The sequence below is a fragment of the Xyrauchen texanus genome, chromosome 50 (assembly GCF_025860055.1).
Source record: "Xyrauchen texanus isolate HMW12.3.18 chromosome 50, RBS_HiC_50CHRs, whole genome shotgun sequence".
NCBI classification, from domain to species: domain Eukaryota; kingdom Metazoa; phylum Chordata; class Actinopteri; order Cypriniformes; family Catostomidae; genus Xyrauchen; species Xyrauchen texanus.
In genome coordinates this window covers 2,696,151-2,712,987 of record NC_068325.1, presented here as the reverse complement: position 1 = coordinate 2,712,987, position 16,837 = coordinate 2,696,151, and the positions used below count along the sequence as shown (strand labels likewise).

Sequence of the window (16,837 nt, the reverse complement as noted above, 5' to 3'; positions counted from 1 at the left end):
CAATTGCAACAGGGGAAATATCTCATTAATAAATACATTTTTTTCTCCAAAATGCATTGGCCATAATTATTGGCACCCCTTTATTCAATACTTTTTGCAACCTCACTTTGCCAACAGCTCTGAATCTTCTCTTATAATGCCTAATGAGGTTGGAGAAGACATAACAGTGGATCTGAGACAATTCCTCCATACAAAATGTCTCCAGATCCTTCAAATCCAGAGGTTCATGTAGGGTTCAGGTCAGGGGACTGGGATGGCCTTGGCAGAAGATCCAACCAGGGCCCATTGTAAGCTTTCTGGTAGAGGCAGCCAGGTTTTTATTTTTTATCTGTTGGTTTTTGATAGAGTCCGTGATGCCATGTATCCAAATAAGTTGTCCAGGACCTCTGGCAGAAATACAGCCCCACAACATTAAAGATCCAGCACCAAGTTTAACCGTGGGCATTGGGTACTTCTTCATCTCTATGTGTGCCAAACCCATCTCTGGTGTTTGCTGCCAAAAAGCTCTTTTTTATTTGTTGTTTCATCTGACCATAGTACCCGGTAGCATTTGAAGTTCCAGTACTGTCTGGCAAACTGAAGACGCTTGAGTTTGTTGTTGGATGAGAGCAGAGGCTTTTATATTGAACCCCTCCCAAACAACATGTGGTGATGTAGCAGATGTGTAATTTTTTTTTTTTTTAGACTTAATTACCCCATGACCCAACTCATTTCTGCGAATCTCCAGCTGTGCTCCTTGGAGATTTTTTGCCACTTGAAACATCCTCTTGACCATCACCATGCAGACACACATCTTCTTCCAGGCCGATTCTAAACATCACCAGTTGATTGGAACTTCTTAATTATTGCTCTGATGGTGGAAATTGGTATTTTCAATGCTTTAGTTATTTTCTGTAGCCACTTCCCATTTTGTGAAGGTCAAAAACATTTTGCCGCACATCAGAACTATATTATTTGGTCTAACCCACTGTGATTGATGATTAAGTGAATTTGGCTTGTGTGTTACCTCATATTTATACACCTGTGATACAGGAAGTCACGCCTGAACAATTTCATGTTTTCACCCAGGTGCACACAATTTAAAATATGAATGGTAATTGTAACAGGTAAAGGTTGGGCAGGAGGAGGCGGGAACTGGCTGAACAGACAACATCAATATATTTAATGGACAACACAAACTTAAACCAACATAAGGACACACACACAACTCTGCCACATGTGTCTCTCTCTCTCGAACCAGTGCCTCCGGCTGCCCTTATTTGCTCTCCCACTAATCAGCTGATTCAGTGTCAGCCATGCTCCATCATGGCCCGGCCATGCCCTCCTCCTCGTCACACTCCTCCCCCGCCCGATTCAGGCTGGGGCACCACCGGTTTGACTAACTCGAGAGGCTGCCCTTTTGGATGTTCTGTTAGTAGTGGTCCACCCCGCCTCCTGTGAGCCTGGGGGAGAGATTAGGAGAGGTGTGGGGAGAGGGAAAGGGTGAGCAGAGATACAGAGAGAGAGAGAAGAACTTACTCGCTGACTCCCAGATGTGCTGTCGCTCGGTCCTCAACCGCTCCTCTCTTGGCAGACGGCAGCGACCCCTCCGTCCCCAGGCAGATGGTCGTAACTGCTCCCCTGGCGGATAGCAGGGGTGAAGACTCCGCAAAAGCGCATCCCTCCTCCTTCTCGGGTTTCGGCACCACTGTAACAGGTAAAGGTCGGGCGGGGAGGAGGCGGGAACCAGCTGAACAGTCAACGTAAAGTTTAATGGACAACATAAACTTAAACCAACATAAAACATAAGGACACACACAATGCGGACACATGCCGGCTGACACTAATCTTGCTCTCCCACTGATCAGCTGATTCAGCACCAGCCGTGCTCCATCACGGCCTGGCCACGCCCTCGTCATAGGAATATACTGTACTTCAGATATATTTTACTCATAAGAATTTCTAGGGGTGCCAATAATTGTGGTAAATGTGTTTTGGAGAAAAATATTTATTTAATAATGAGATATTTCCCCTCTTTCAATCGTTTTACTTCAATTAAAGGTTCGATTTTTGTGAACAATGCAGATTTTTTTTTCACTGCCTCATTGCTCATATTTATCTAGCACGTCAACATTTTTGGCCACCAAATTGTTTTTAATACAATAAATGTCATATTGTCCCTGATCCAAATGGTGCAATTAAGGAGAACCACAAGTCCTGAGATTGGCATTTAGGACAGATGCTATATGCCAAACAATCAGCCTTAACAATGTTTCTCTGTGTCGCCCCCTTCAGGCCCACACCAGCACAACAGTGCTGCAGTTGCAGCCGCGCAACAGGGCGGGTACGAGATCCCTGTCCGACTCCGAACACTCCACAACCTAGTGATACAATACGCATCTCAGGGCCGGTACGAGGTGGCTGTCCCGCTGTGCAAACAGGCTCTGGAGGATCTTGAGAAAACCTCCGGACATGACCATCCGGATGTAGCCACTATGCTCAACATCCTGGCCCTGGTCTACAGGTGTGTCTGCGTGTCAACACTGTCTGTGGACATCAACATGCCAGCAGAACTTGGCAGAAAGCTTTGCAGAATTCCATATAATTGGAACACCCGTCATTCACAAAATCCTACACATCCCCTGCACTTTGTGTGTTCATTTATTGAATATTTTGGCACATTTGACAATGCTTTTAGTTACCAATAACAGTGAATTACTCACAACTCCAATGAACTCATTGCTACATACATATCACTGGACAAAAATGAGCACAGACAATGCAAGTTTCTGTCAGAGTGTGCTCATTGAATGTACTTAATCTTTGTTTTAGGGCTGGTGATTTAACGCAATTAATCATACCTCCTACTTAAAATCCCTAATATGGAATTTTCCCAACATCGGAGCAATTCTAGCTGTAATACAAACTCTTTACCAAAGCTTTTGCAAGTAGCAGTCAGCATGGGGCAGTTAGCCCACCAAGAACAGACAGCACAACAAATTCTCTTGCGTAGAAAAGAAGCTGGATGGAGCACACACAAAGTGCAGAGGTCTCGAAACGTGTTTTTCAAAGTTTCAAACAATGTTTATCTTGATAGAACGTCCTAAACCGTGCCGTTTATGGCATAACTCATTGACAATTTTGTTCTTTCAAGAGTGGAATAATTGCATGGTTTAACAAAAAGAGTATAGCATATTACATCAAATTGCTGAGTAAAGCCCACAAAAACAAGCCTGACTGAAATAAGACTTTATGGTATTTTCCTTTCTTTCAGGGACCAGAATAAATACAAGGAAGCGGCTCATCTCCTTAATGATGCCCTGTCAATCAGAGAAAAGACCCTGGGCAAAGATCATCCAGCTGTAAGTAACACAAAACCACTCTTGTCTGCTTCACATTAGAAACACAATAAACCTCTGGAGACTGAGGCTGGCAGATATATTGATATTTTTGTGATGATTTTGCTGTCGACATAAACTTAACCAGCTTTTTATTTGGCCATTAAGATGATCCATAAACAGTCCGTGGTCGTATTGTCTGAGAGTCGTGAGATTACAGTCCACATGAGCACAGTGTTCCTCTAGTTAATCTTCTGTCTGCAGTGCACTATAATTACACACATTCATATTTCCTGACTAATGCAGGTGGCAGCCACCCTCAATAACCTTGCAGTACTGTATGGGAAAAGAGGAAAATACAAAGAAGCAGAACCATTGTGCAAGAGAGCGCTGGAGATCAGAGAGATGGTACTAGAACATAAATACTCACCTTTAAATGATACAGCAAGCTACTTTATTTTCAGCATATTGATTTCTGTTAGTTAATGGGTAGTTGACCAAAGGACATGGACATGAACTATTTTTGTCAATATATATTTAAATAAGGGTCAGGTAATTTATAATCAACTATTTATTTTCACTAGTTCGTTTTAATCAGACATTTTTTATCAATTAATAAGAATTCCTAGAAATTGCACACACGAAGGAGTTTAGCCAGTGTTGGATGTAATCCGATTACAAAGTAATTAGTTGCTGTAATCTAATTACTTTTTCAAGTAGTCAAAAATGTGTGTAACACATTACATTTTATGTGTAATCAGATTAGAGTTATTGACTTTCAGTTAAGCTCAGTCGACAGCATTTGTGGCATAATGTTGATTAATGTTGATCGCCTCTCCTTTTCCTTAAAAAAAGCTAAAAACAATATGCGAATATAGCCGTGTTTCCATCCCATGTGTTCAAAAGAGCAAAATCATCACTTCCAGAGAAACTGTAGTCACTGTGACTCAATTGTTAATAAAATACTTGCAGTTTAGAGCACACAGACTAAACACTGTAAAGAACATTGGTTCATTCACACAGAGGCCGAGCTATTTGACGAATCAATGGGGGTGGTGCATGAACTAGGGCTGAAATGTTTTAGAGCGCTGCATTTGTGATGGAATTTATAAGAGGAAAAATTAATTTTTCTAGTACTTGCTTAAAATAAAATAAAACTTTATGAAGGGAAATGGCATGAACAGAACCAGCATTACAGAATTGCTTACAAACTTAGGATTTTTTTAATTATAATTTTATTCATCATTAGATTGTAAACATATACAATAATATTTATGAATAATTGGAGCCTTTTTTTTTTTATTTGGGGGGAGTTCTTAAAAAATGAGACCAATTTTTGCCAGTTAGTCCAGTATGTGTCAATGGTGAGCTTTTAAATCTGAGTGTGAAAAATTGCAGACGGCAGCCCAAAAAATACTCCAGAGCTCCCGGAATATTCCTTTATATAAATTTTTTCTAAGTGCATTAATTGGGTTACACATATTTCAAAATGAGCGTTATATATGTAGAATACATTTAAAACATAAATGATGTTTCTGTGATAAGTTCAAAGTAAAGTGATTAGTAATGTGATTACTTTTCCCATGAAGTAATGAGTTGGATAATCTGATTAATTATATAATTAATTAAATATAACTAATAAAAAAATGTAAATACATAATTAGTCATTTGTAGTGGATTACTGTTTTTTGCGTAATTTACCCAACACTGAGTTTAGCATGTCACACCGCAGGACAGATTAAATTGAGCGGTCATTTTATAACTTTTTATAACTATTTGCATTTTACCCTGATGCTCCCTTTAAATTCCCTTGATGTAATTTTCCTTTAATGTAATTTGTGTTATATACATACATTTATGTTTTAAACATCTGTTAGAATCAACAAAATTAGAGTGTCACACCACAGGACAGTAAATTTGATACTTTAATGTTTAAGTTCAAACTATGCTAGTACTTATTTTTATGTATTTTAATATTTGAAAAGTAAAATATTCCATTTTAAAATGTTTTCAAATCTTTTTATGAAGGGATAGGGAAAGTATGTCACATCAACTGCTCTAATATATATTTACAGAATTTATAAAGTGCTTGTTTTTCAAACTTTATGATTCCAGATTGTACAAAGAGATTGTTTTGTCATTTGATTAGCATAATATGTTAATACACATCTGAGTGAATGTTTTCTCAATGCTCAGGTGCTGGGGCGGGATCATCCAGACGTGGCCAAGCAGCTGAATAATTTAGCACTGCTGTGTCAGAATCAGGGGAAGTATGATGAGGTGGAGTATTATTACTGCAGAGCTTTAGATATCTACGAGAAAAGACTCGGACCTGACGATCACAATGTCGCAAAGACCAAGAACAACCTGGTGAATATATTTAACACTCAACCTGAATCCAAACAGTATTTGTTAACACCGGTGTCAAAAATGTTATTTTTTATTAAAGGGCCATATTTGCAGCCTAGAGATGGTATTTAGGGGCATTCTTTAGCTTTATGAGGGCATAACATAAAACACAAAGAGCGTTGTCCATTTATGTCAAAGAGATTTATTTGCATTTGTTTTCCTGCAGGCGTCGTGCTATCTGAAACAGGGCAAGTACAAGGAAGCAGAGATCCTGTACAAAGAGATTTTGACACGTGCCCATGAGAAAGAGTTTGGATCTGTTGATGGTATGATCATTTCTTGATTAAGCCACTTTATCGTTAGCTGACATACTGCATGCTGCATTCTTACAATTTTTTGTTTTCCTCTCTCTGCAATTTTTTAAAACTGAACTGTTGTGACCTCACCAGCCGATCCCTAACCTTTGATATCATGACCCCTCCACACACCTGACCTCTGGTTTACAACCAAACAGCACCGGCCATGGAGCAAACGTAGATATCAACAATGAAATAACAAATAATAAAACATCTTTAAAGAAACAATGAAAATATAGAATTGATTCACACTTCCCAGAGACATCAGTGTTTTAGGACTTAATGTTATGGTAACACTTTACAATAAGATTAGATATCATGAACTAATAATGAACAATTTTCTTTTTAATGTTAATTTATAAATATAAAGCCGTGGACAAAAGTATTGGCAGTGACATACATTTAGTGTTTCGCAAAGTTTTCTGCTTTGTTTGTTGTGGTGTTGATTCACATAGTTTCTAGATTATTGTGCAGAGTGATCAGATGAATTTTAAATCATTGCAAAAAGCTTAATTGGCCAAAAAGATTTACTTTATCACAAAAAAAACAAAATTCACTGTTTTTGGCCCTGGCACAAAATGACCAGCTAACATAATTTCACTAATCATATCAGCAGCACATGGGAAAGTGTGAACGCAGTACTAGTCAGGTGAAATCACGCTATCATTCTGATTGGATTATAAGAGCAGACTGATTGCTATAAAATGAGGGAAGAAGTGCTTCCAATCATTGTGTTCTTGTTTGCAATGGTTACCTCTAAAGAAAGACGTGCAGCCATCATCGCTTTGCATCAAAATGGCCTCACATGCAAGGAAATTGCTGCAAAGAATATTGCACCTGAAATAACTATTTACCGGATCATCAAGAACTTCAAGGAGAGAGGTTCAACTGCAGTGAAGAAGGCTTCAGGACTTCCCAGATTGTCCAGCAAGTGCCAGGACCATCTCCTCCTGAGGATTCCACTGTGGAATTGTGGCAAAACCAGTGCAGAGCTTGCTCAATATTGGCAGCAGGTTGGTGTGAGAGCATCTGCACACACAGTGAGGGAAGACTTTTGGACAATGGTCTGATGTCAAGAAGGGCAGCAAGAAGCCACTTTTCTCCAAGAAAAACATCAAGGACAGACTGAAATTCTGCAGGAAGTACAAGGATTGGACAGCAGAAGACCGGTGCAACGATATTTTCTCTGATGAAGCCCCCTTCCGACTGTTTGAGACATCTGGAAAATCGATAGTCTGGAGAAGAAAAGGTGAAAGCTACCATGAGTTCTGTGTCGTGCCAACAGTGAAGCATCCTGAGACCATCCATGTGTGGAGTTTCTTTTCATCCAAGGGAGTGGGCTCTCTCACAATTCTGCCCAAAAGCACTGCAGTGAATAAAGAATGGTATCAAAACTTCCTGCAAGAGCAACTTCTTCCAACGATCCAGGAGCAATTTGGTGATGATCCGTGCATTTTCCAGCATGATGGAGCACCATGTCACAAGACAAGAGTGATAATGAAGTTGCTCGGAGATCATTACATTGAAATTTTGGATCCGTGGCCAGGCAACTCCCCGGATCTTAATCCCATAGAGAACCTGTGGTCAATCCTCAAAAGGTGAGTGGACAAGCAGAAGCTCACAAATTGTGATAAACTCCGAGCAGTAATAAGGCAAGAATGGATCGCCATCAGTCAGGATTTGGCCAAGAAGCTGATATCCAACATGCCAGAGCGAATTGCAGAGGTTATGAAGGTTATGAAGGGTCAATAAATATTGACTCTTTGCATATATTGAATGTTTTTGCCAATAAAAGACTTTAAAACCTATGAAATGCTTATCATTGTTTTCCAGTATACCATAGAAACACAAAATTTGTCACTGCCAATACTTTTGGCTACGGCTGTACTACTGTTAATTGTTAGTTCACTTTCATAATGCGTTAACTGATGTTAACATATAACATTAACAACTTTTAATGTAAAAAAGATCATTAGTATATGTAGAAATTAGCATTAACCAAGAGTAATGTGGAGCCTCCACACGCGCTATGTCTCCGTGGTAACGCACTCAACAAGCCATGTGATAAGATGCGCCCATTGGGAATTGGACAAGGGGTGAGAAAAAAAAACAAACATAAAATATAACATTTTTAATACAAATAAAAATGTATTTGTATATGTAGAAATGAACATTAACCAATATTAATTAATGCTATAAAAGTATTGTTCATTATTCGTTCATGTTATCTATTGCGTTAACTGATGTTAACATGTTATACTGTAAAGTGTTAACAATGTTACAATTATTTGTCTAGTCATACATGTATATCATTTATTTGTACTTTTGCTGTAAAGATGACAAATATGGATGCAGATTTAGGATAGTTTATATGCTGGTATACAGTATGTGTGCCAAGCAAAATGAATGTCTCAGAAATGATATGTTTTATAACTGTTTGATTTTACACCTCACCTGGATCTGTTATTTTCATCTGTGTTGACAGACATTTGTGGTCATAGTCATAGTCATTTTATGTTCTTTAATGTGAGAAAATTGATTTATCTCTACAGATCTGACAGATTATTATATCTGAATGGTTTTTTATGTTTTTAATTTTGTAAATCGTTTTATGTTGATTTTGCACACTTCATTCAGAATGATAAGAATTAGTGCTAAAATAAACTTAATTTTAAAATGATCGTTTCTTTTTTTTTCCCCTGAATGCAATATGACCCGAACATTTTCTTGACAGTTTTTGTTAGCTTCATGCTAACACACCGTTTCATGCTGCCTTTATTATGTGAGCATGTCGTTTTTATGAATGTTTCCATGATTTACATTCTACCAAAAATGAAAGAAATCTGAAGCGAATCTCAATTGTGTCATATTGACAATCCCATAGTTACTACATAGTTACTAATGTAAAACTGTGGTAACTTGGTACCATCAAAGAAAATCAAAGATTCAGGGTTACTGTTTGATGTTTACTTCCAAAGCAAGCAGAACTGAATGAATTTATTGCTGTTTTATACACCAGTAAATCAAGTGTGTCTGCATGTGTGTGTCTACAGCTGACAATAAACCCATCTGGATGCACGCTGAGGAGAGAGAAGAGAGCAAAGTAGGTTTGTGACAGTGTGTGTGTGTAAGAGAGAGAAACAGTGATGCTAACTGTAGATGCTCATTTTAGAGGCTAATAGATGTATTTACAGCAAACTCAGTTTCTTCTGCACTCACTACTAATAACTGTCTGAATGATTGGCAGCTAGAAATGATTTGTTTCTCTTGTGTGCTCTCTTTACTCTCTTTTATCCCTGTATCTCTCTTGCTCTCAGGGAAAGCTGTCGGAGGGCAATCATTATGGAGAATACGGCAGCTGGTATAAAGCCTGCAGGGTGAACAGGTGAGAAACATTAGGATTTCATAAGCACACCCACAATTAAAATTATATAAATATATGTATAGAAATGTGAAGCCTTTTAAAAAACTTTTTTTTTAGGTGCATTATAATTATGACACAAAGATAGCTCCATAGGAAACCAGCAACAGTCACTTCCCACACGGTTGTGATTATGATTATGATTGGTCTTTTCCCTCATGCATGTATTTAACTGTTTTTTATACCATGAAGACAGCCTTACATTATTTGTTGATTCTCACAAAACCTAAACCTTCCTAAAAACTTAAACACTATTCTTTACTGCCTTGCAAGGACTAGTATTGACTTCAGGAAATGTAAATCTAGTCTGAAAGTGAAATCTGTTGGCGTTCTGACTCATATCAGAGTGAATCTGGTGTATGTGTGTGTGTTTATACACAGTCCCACAGTAAACACCACACTGAGGAATCTGGGCACTCTGTACCGTAAGCAGGGGAAATTGGAGGCGGCCGAGACTCTAGAGGAGTGTGCCATGAGATCTCGCAGACAGGTCTGATAACATCTATTACTGTCATACATCCACTTTCTACAAATAGGGTGGAAAATAGGGCCTGAAACTCTGAAGTAATTTGTTGTTGTTTTTCACCAAATGGTCAGTGAAAGGAGTTGCTTGGAAAATGTTGATCGTCAAGCTCAGGAGCTCAAACTTAATAGTATACATGTTGTATTACTTTACATTTATTTTTATTATGTTTGCAATGTCTGTAACCCTGTTTTACAAAAATTTAAACCATCTAAATACAGTTTTAAACTATTTTTTATATATATTCTGTGCAATAAATATTTCAAAAACATCAGAAATAAATACCTAACATTTATTTAAAAAAAAATTGAATTACATTTTATAAGAAATATTATAAATAATATATTAATAAGAATATACAGTAGATTTACCATAGACTTTGTCAGTTTGAACCATTCTGGTCATTCTCTGTTGACCTCTCTAATCAACAAGGTATTTTCATCCACAGAACTGCCACTCACTGGAAGTTTTTTGTGTTTGGCACCATTCAGAGTAAATTCTAGAGACCGTTGTGGGTGAAAATACCAGAAATACTCAAACCAGCCCCAACAATCATCAACAATCATGCTACGGTCCAAATCACAAATCAAATTTTTTTCCCCATTTTGTTGGTTGATGTGAACATTAACTGAAGCTCCTGACCCATATCTGCATTATTTTATGCACTGCTGCCACATGATTGTCTGATTAAATAATCGCATGGATGATTGTTGATGATTGTTGGTGCCAGATGGGCTGGTCTGAGTATTTCTGGGATTTTCACACACAACAGTCTCTAGAGTTTACTCCAAATAGAGCCAAAAACTAAAAACATCCAGTGAGCGGCAGTTCTGCGGATGGAAACACCTTGTTGATGTCAGCACAAAAGGGCAGGTGGTTTTAATGTTGTGGCTGATTGGTGTATATAGATATTTAAATTAATAAATATTTTTAAAAACAATTACATAGAAATAAATAAGTTAATTATCAAATCATAAAAATTAAACAACTAAATCATGACATATAAATACTTGAAATGTAAACCCTTTGAAATTACCTGCATTTTATGTATAAATTTGTCTTTAAATCTGGTTTGATCATCCAAGTTACAATAATGAACAAACACAATCTGTTTTAATTAATAACACACAAATGATTGTATTGTTCTTGTACATATTGAATACATCATTCAAACATTTACAATGTAGGTTGGAAAATGTGACCTAGGCTAATGACATCAGCAAAAGCTAATTAGAGTCAGGAGTTGGCAAACCTGGCATCCAATTAATGAAATGAGATTGGAGGTGTGGGTTAGAACTACTTTGACTTATAAAAAGTTAGCCATTCACAAGAAGCATCTGCTGATGTGGACCATGCCTTGCAAAAAAGAGATCTCAGAAGACCTATGATCAAGAATCTGTCCACAGTAAATACTCTCCCTAGAAGTTGCCGTCCAGTCAAGATTAATCAAAGGACACACCGCAGAATGATCAATGAGGTAAAAAAAAGAACTCTAGAGTGACAACTAAAGACTTAAAGAAATCATTGGAACTGCTTAAAATCTCTGTTCATGAGTCTACAGAAAACATTAATCAGGCATGGTATCAATGGCGGGAAATAACAAAGGAAGCCGCTGCTTTCCAACAAAAACATTGCTGCACATCTGAAGTTTGTCAAAGACCACCTTGACGCGCTACAACACTACTGGGAAAATGTTTTGTGGACTGATAAAACTAAGGTTGAGTCGTTTGGGAAGATTACTAATGGCGTAAAAAGGGCATGGTGTGTGGTGGAGGGAGCATCATGATTTGGGGCTGCTTTGCTGCTTCGGGGCCTGGACCGCTTGCCATCATCGAGGGAAATATTTATTCAAGTTTATCAAGATATCTTGCAGGATAATGTCAGGGTGGCTGTGCACCAGTTGAAACTCAGTGGAAGCTGGGTGATGCAGCAGGACAATGACCCTAAATATCAAAGTAAATCCACTATGGAGTGTCCAGAGTTTAACCAATAAAGATTCTGTGGAATGACCTCAAGAGAGCTGTTCACACCAGACATCCTAAGAGTATGGCTGAACTGAAAATAGTTCTGAAAGGAAGAATGGTCCAAACTTTCTTCTGAACATTGTGAAGGTTTAATCCACAGCTACTGGAAACACTTGGTTGAGGTTATTGCTGCCAAAGGATGTCGAACAGTTATTAAATCCAAGGGTTCACTTACTTTTTCCACAGCACTGTGAATGTTTAATGAGATGGGTTCAATAAAGACATGAAAGATTATAATGTGTTTGTGTGTTGTTAGTTTAAGCACATTGTGTTTGTCTATACTTGTGACATTGATGAAGATTACATCACATTTTATAACCAATTAATGCAAAAAAAAAACTGCTAATTCTAAAGAGTTCACATATTTCTTGCCACTGTATTTATTTATTTATTTTTTATTATATTTAGACAGCTTTGGTCCTCCATATATAACCATAACCATATATACACTGATGTATGTCTGACAAAAATATGATGTTTGTGTCAGGGAGTGTCGGTGGACCCTCAGAGAGATGGAGAAAGGCGGAGGAGCACTGTATCCTTGTCCAGTGTGAAGTACGACTGCAACAGTGATGCCGGAGATGAAGGCAGTGTGGAGTGGAATGGGGTGAGTCAATATCTGAACTCTATTTCACACTGAAACTGCACATTATCTTCACAGAACACACATCACTAAACCAATTACTGCTTCATATGCCTTAGGTCAGCATTAAAGCAGAATTGACCCTGTTAACTTTCTCAATACACAGTGCACTCTACTAACCACTCACAACAGCCTAGCAACCAGACAGAACACCCTTGCGACACCAATGAAAGCACTTAGAATATCTTAGTAAATATTGTGAAAGCTTGCTATGAATTTTGCAAAGATTGGTTAAACATTTATTATTTGCAAAAGGCTTTATTAAATACACACATTTTACTCAATATTTTAAACAAACTATTAGAATATCCACATTTAGACTGCAGTTAACTGCACCAATGTATGTAATGATGCTGTGCTTGCTGTCTTTGGGAGGGACATCTCCAGAATAAAAAACGGAGAGAAAGAGAGAGAGAGAGAGAGAAAGAGGCTGTTGTGGTCAGTAGCTGCATTTCCACTATCAGGTCAGTGCAAGCCAGGGCTATTAACTGGTCAGCCGGGGCCAATAGCCTCAGACCTCCAGCCATGAGACCAAAATTGATCTGCGTTCCCACCATCGGGCCAATAGCCACACAGCGTTGCCCAAAATCCCACCCTTAATATGCAGCCATGTTGCCAACGTCACACACCTCGCCCACGTTATGGAATCTTACTCTGGAGACTAGCTAACCCTCGAAATGAACACGGTGGAGCCTGAAGCTGTTTGTTTGCTTATCTTGGTATTTTCTTGGTGGAGAGCAAGACCTGACTCAGCTAAATTCTGCCTTTGACATAGATCCTGCCTCAATCCCCAGTTGGCCTTCTTTGGCCCAGAGGATGCCGGAAAAAGGCACAGTAAAGCCCCGGAAGTGACAGTGGGAACTCAACTGGTCCTGGCATGCACTAGCACACCCTCATTTGGCCCAACAGTGGAAATGTGGCTAATGCTGCATTGCAGCCTGTTCAAATTGGCCAAAATGGTCATAGCGTCACTGTTGATGTCATATCCTGTGTGTCATTAGTGAAATCTGGTTCAACAACAGGAGACCCACAATGACATCAGTGCTGTTACAAATCAACTATGATTATACAATAATTGCAAAATGCTTCAGTCAACCTGTTTTGACTTCTTAACTTCTTGACCTCTTAAATGTGATTTAACCATCTGTCCCATTTTGCAGACTGGCCCCTAAAATGTGGTAAAACATCACCAAACCGAATTGCAGAATTTTCAAACAGGTTTATAAAAAATACATATTCTAAATTATGATGAGCCCTGTTTGAAGCTGTTGTAAAGGTTGACACACCTGGTACCACACATTCTATACTAATTTGCCAAGTTGCTACATTATTTGACAACTGTAAACACCCTCCAGTTACATTAAAGAACTACATGTATATTACTTGGTGAATTTATTCTAATTATTATAGTTCATTAATGTAACAATTATGTTGGTTTGACAAGCCACCAAACTGTTATTCTACAAACTTGGGTTAGGGTTTTCTCTACCTAAACCAAGACCAAAATCTTAACTCCTAGAGCTTTCAAGCTACATCCACTAAACTTGCCACAGACCTTCAGACTGCTGTGACTTGGACCTTAGAAGTGGCCAAATAGACTTACACCGTCTATACCTGACGCGAGCATTACATTAAAACAAAATCGCTTCCTGAATAATCAATAGCCCCTTTTACACTATCGGGCCAAATGAAGGGTGCTAGTCCATGCCAGGGCCAGTTGTGTTCTCACTGTCACTTTCGAGCTTCATCGTGCCTCCTCGGGGCCAACGGCCAAGCGTCCTGGCCTGCTGATTACCCTTGGACCAAAGAAGGCCAACTGGGTTTTGAGGCGGGGTCAAGATCATAGGCAGAGTTTCACTGTGTCAGGTCAGAGGTTTCAGCACCAAGATACTCATTTCCCAATCTACCTACCTACCTACCTACCTACCTACCGGCTTACCTCTACAGATCAATGGAGAATTGTCAGTATTGGGTAGCATTTCCCAAAAGCAGAAGGCCAACTGGGGTTTGAGGCGGGGTCAACGACATAGGCAGAGTTTTCACTGTGTAAGGTCAGAGGTTTCAGCAACAAGATATTCATTTCCCAATCTTTCGTATCTATCTACCAGCTTACCTCAACAGATCAATGGAGAATCGTCAGTATTGGGTAGCGTTTCCCAAAAGCATCGTAAGCCTAATTAGAACATAGAAACCATTGGTGCCAGTGGTCTCTACGATCAACTTAAGCTTGCAATGCTTTTGGGAAATACAGCCCTGGTCAGTAGACGAAATCAGGGCTCTTCTGAATATTTGGGCTGATGAAAATGTGCAACATCAGGTTGACCACGACCGCCGAATGAAGAAGCGATTAAGTATATGGTTGCCAAACTTGCCAAGTTGAGTATCCAGCACACAACGGTAGTTTAGAAAAAAATAAATAAAAATAAATGGCTGGCACAGTACAAATCCGTGTTCATTTAGAAGGCTAGCTGGTCTCCAGAGTCTGACATCTCAGCTTGAGTTTCCCTTTGCTTGTGAAATGGGCGGGGTGTGCGACATTGGCAAAAGGGCGGCGTATTAAGGGCGGATTTTAGGGCAACGCTGTGGGGCTATTGGCCCGATGGTGGTCTTGCTGCTCAAGGCTATTGGCCCTGGCTGACCAGTTGATGGCCCTGGTTCGCACTGGCCAGATAGTTGAAAAGCAGCTATTGATGCTGTCTACACTGGAAGCGTATGTTTTGGTGCGATTCATAGAGCAGACAGTGGGTGGATACCTCGATCTATTGCTGACGCACTGCAGAGCTACTGCAGCCTTTTTATTATTCCATTTAAATGATTCAGGGTTGCCAACTCTCACGCATTTGGCATGACACACATGCTTTCAGGCTGTCTCACGCTCTCACGATACCCAATTAAATCTCATGCCACATGTCAAGACAATCTTGCATTCAACCCTTTATAAGCACTAAATAGGCATCCCACTCCTCTTAAAGATACTATAGATCTGATGTCTTTACATGCCTTTATCGGCAGACGCTGTGGCTTTACTTTTTAGTGAAGCATTTAATTGATTTAAACTTGATGTGGCTGTGTCTCATTTGTGCTTTTGTGTCCTGTCTCTCTCTTTGTCTGTCTTTCTCTTTCTCTGCATTAGGCTTAAGCTCTCATCATCTTCCACTTCTCTGTGCTTCTACAACAAATCAAATTACGTCTGTTCAAATGGATGCTGGGTAGTTTCCTCTCTGATGTGTGGAGTGAGGAGAGATAACGCTATAATGACGGACTATCACCTTCCATTTCCTGTATATTGTCTGTCTCTGTCTCTCTCTTGTCATATATGATTCTTCTTTGAACTTGCTTTACTCATTTTCTCATTCCTTCTTTTTCTCCAATCCACCACTTTTTAGAAAGGAAATATCTAAGAACCAATTTTGTTAATCATTCCATATTTATTCCTGCAATACAAATGACTAGTATATGTCAATATCCTGTAATACGCTTCCCTCGTCTCATTCCAAACTTCAATGCTTTCTTTCTTCTGTAAAACACAAGGTATTTTGATTAGGTTTATGTTTGGAGTGGGGGTTAAACTTAAGAAAAATCATAATAACATTGTTCGTTGGTTCGTTTATTTTTGTCTGTGGAAGTAAAAGTTGTACGCTTTGTACAAGACAACTTGTACGATTTCGTACTATTATTATGACTTGTCATGAGACCGAGCTGCGAGTATTATATATATAAATACTCTATTGTATTTTGCATAAAGATAATGACTAGGCCTTTTTGTTGCATAGTCACAATAATTTCATGACAATTGAACACATTTCCCCCACATATTCTTGTATTCTTTCTCCGTATTGCACAGCAAAATCTCATAATGTGTCTTAATGTTTTACTTTTGAGTTTGTTTTAAATTCATAGAATTCTCAGTGCTGATTTACATTACATTTTAATTACAGTAAAATAGTTATTTTTATTGTATTATTGTCTTACTATAAAAAAAAATCTGGAATATAATGATTTTTTTAAATATTAATCAGCATAAATGAAATATTTTACATTATTAACGCTTTATAATTTAATAATACATTTATTATTATAATTTAATTAAGACATTTAACCTCGTATGACCCTGCGTTCACACGGTGACACAACAACATGACGTTGACTTTACATTGAAATCTGTTTTGGTGTTAAGAGTAGCGTCTCTAGTTTCGTACGATCT

At 38.6% G+C, this 16,837-nt stretch overlaps 1 protein-coding gene across 3 annotated transcripts in view; it reads left to right on the top strand.

Annotated features, from left to right (window-relative positions):
- Window positions 1-16,837, top strand: part of LOC127640887 (kinesin light chain 1-like) — a 41,544-nt gene that overhangs the window by 12,105 nt on the left and 12,602 nt on the right. For 2 of the 3 annotated variants that reach the window (XM_052123582.1, XM_052123583.1), the window contains exons 5-13: window positions 2,275-2,503; window positions 3,254-3,341; window positions 3,624-3,725; window positions 5,514-5,687; window positions 5,893-5,992; window positions 9,076-9,125; window positions 9,340-9,407; window positions 9,825-9,933; window positions 12,478-12,597. In XM_052123582.1, coding sequence (XP_051979542.1) covers window positions 2,275-2,503; window positions 3,254-3,341; window positions 3,624-3,725; window positions 5,514-5,687; window positions 5,893-5,992; window positions 9,076-9,125; window positions 9,340-9,407; window positions 9,825-9,933; window positions 12,478-12,597 — 1,040 coding nt within the window. Of the gene's footprint in view, window positions 1-2,274; window positions 2,504-3,253; window positions 3,342-3,623; window positions 3,726-5,513; window positions 5,688-5,892; window positions 5,993-9,075; window positions 9,126-9,339; window positions 9,408-9,824; window positions 9,934-12,477; window positions 12,598-15,766; window positions 16,560-16,837 lie in introns of those variants that run through there. The other variant, XM_052123585.1, reaches the window with a different exon arrangement.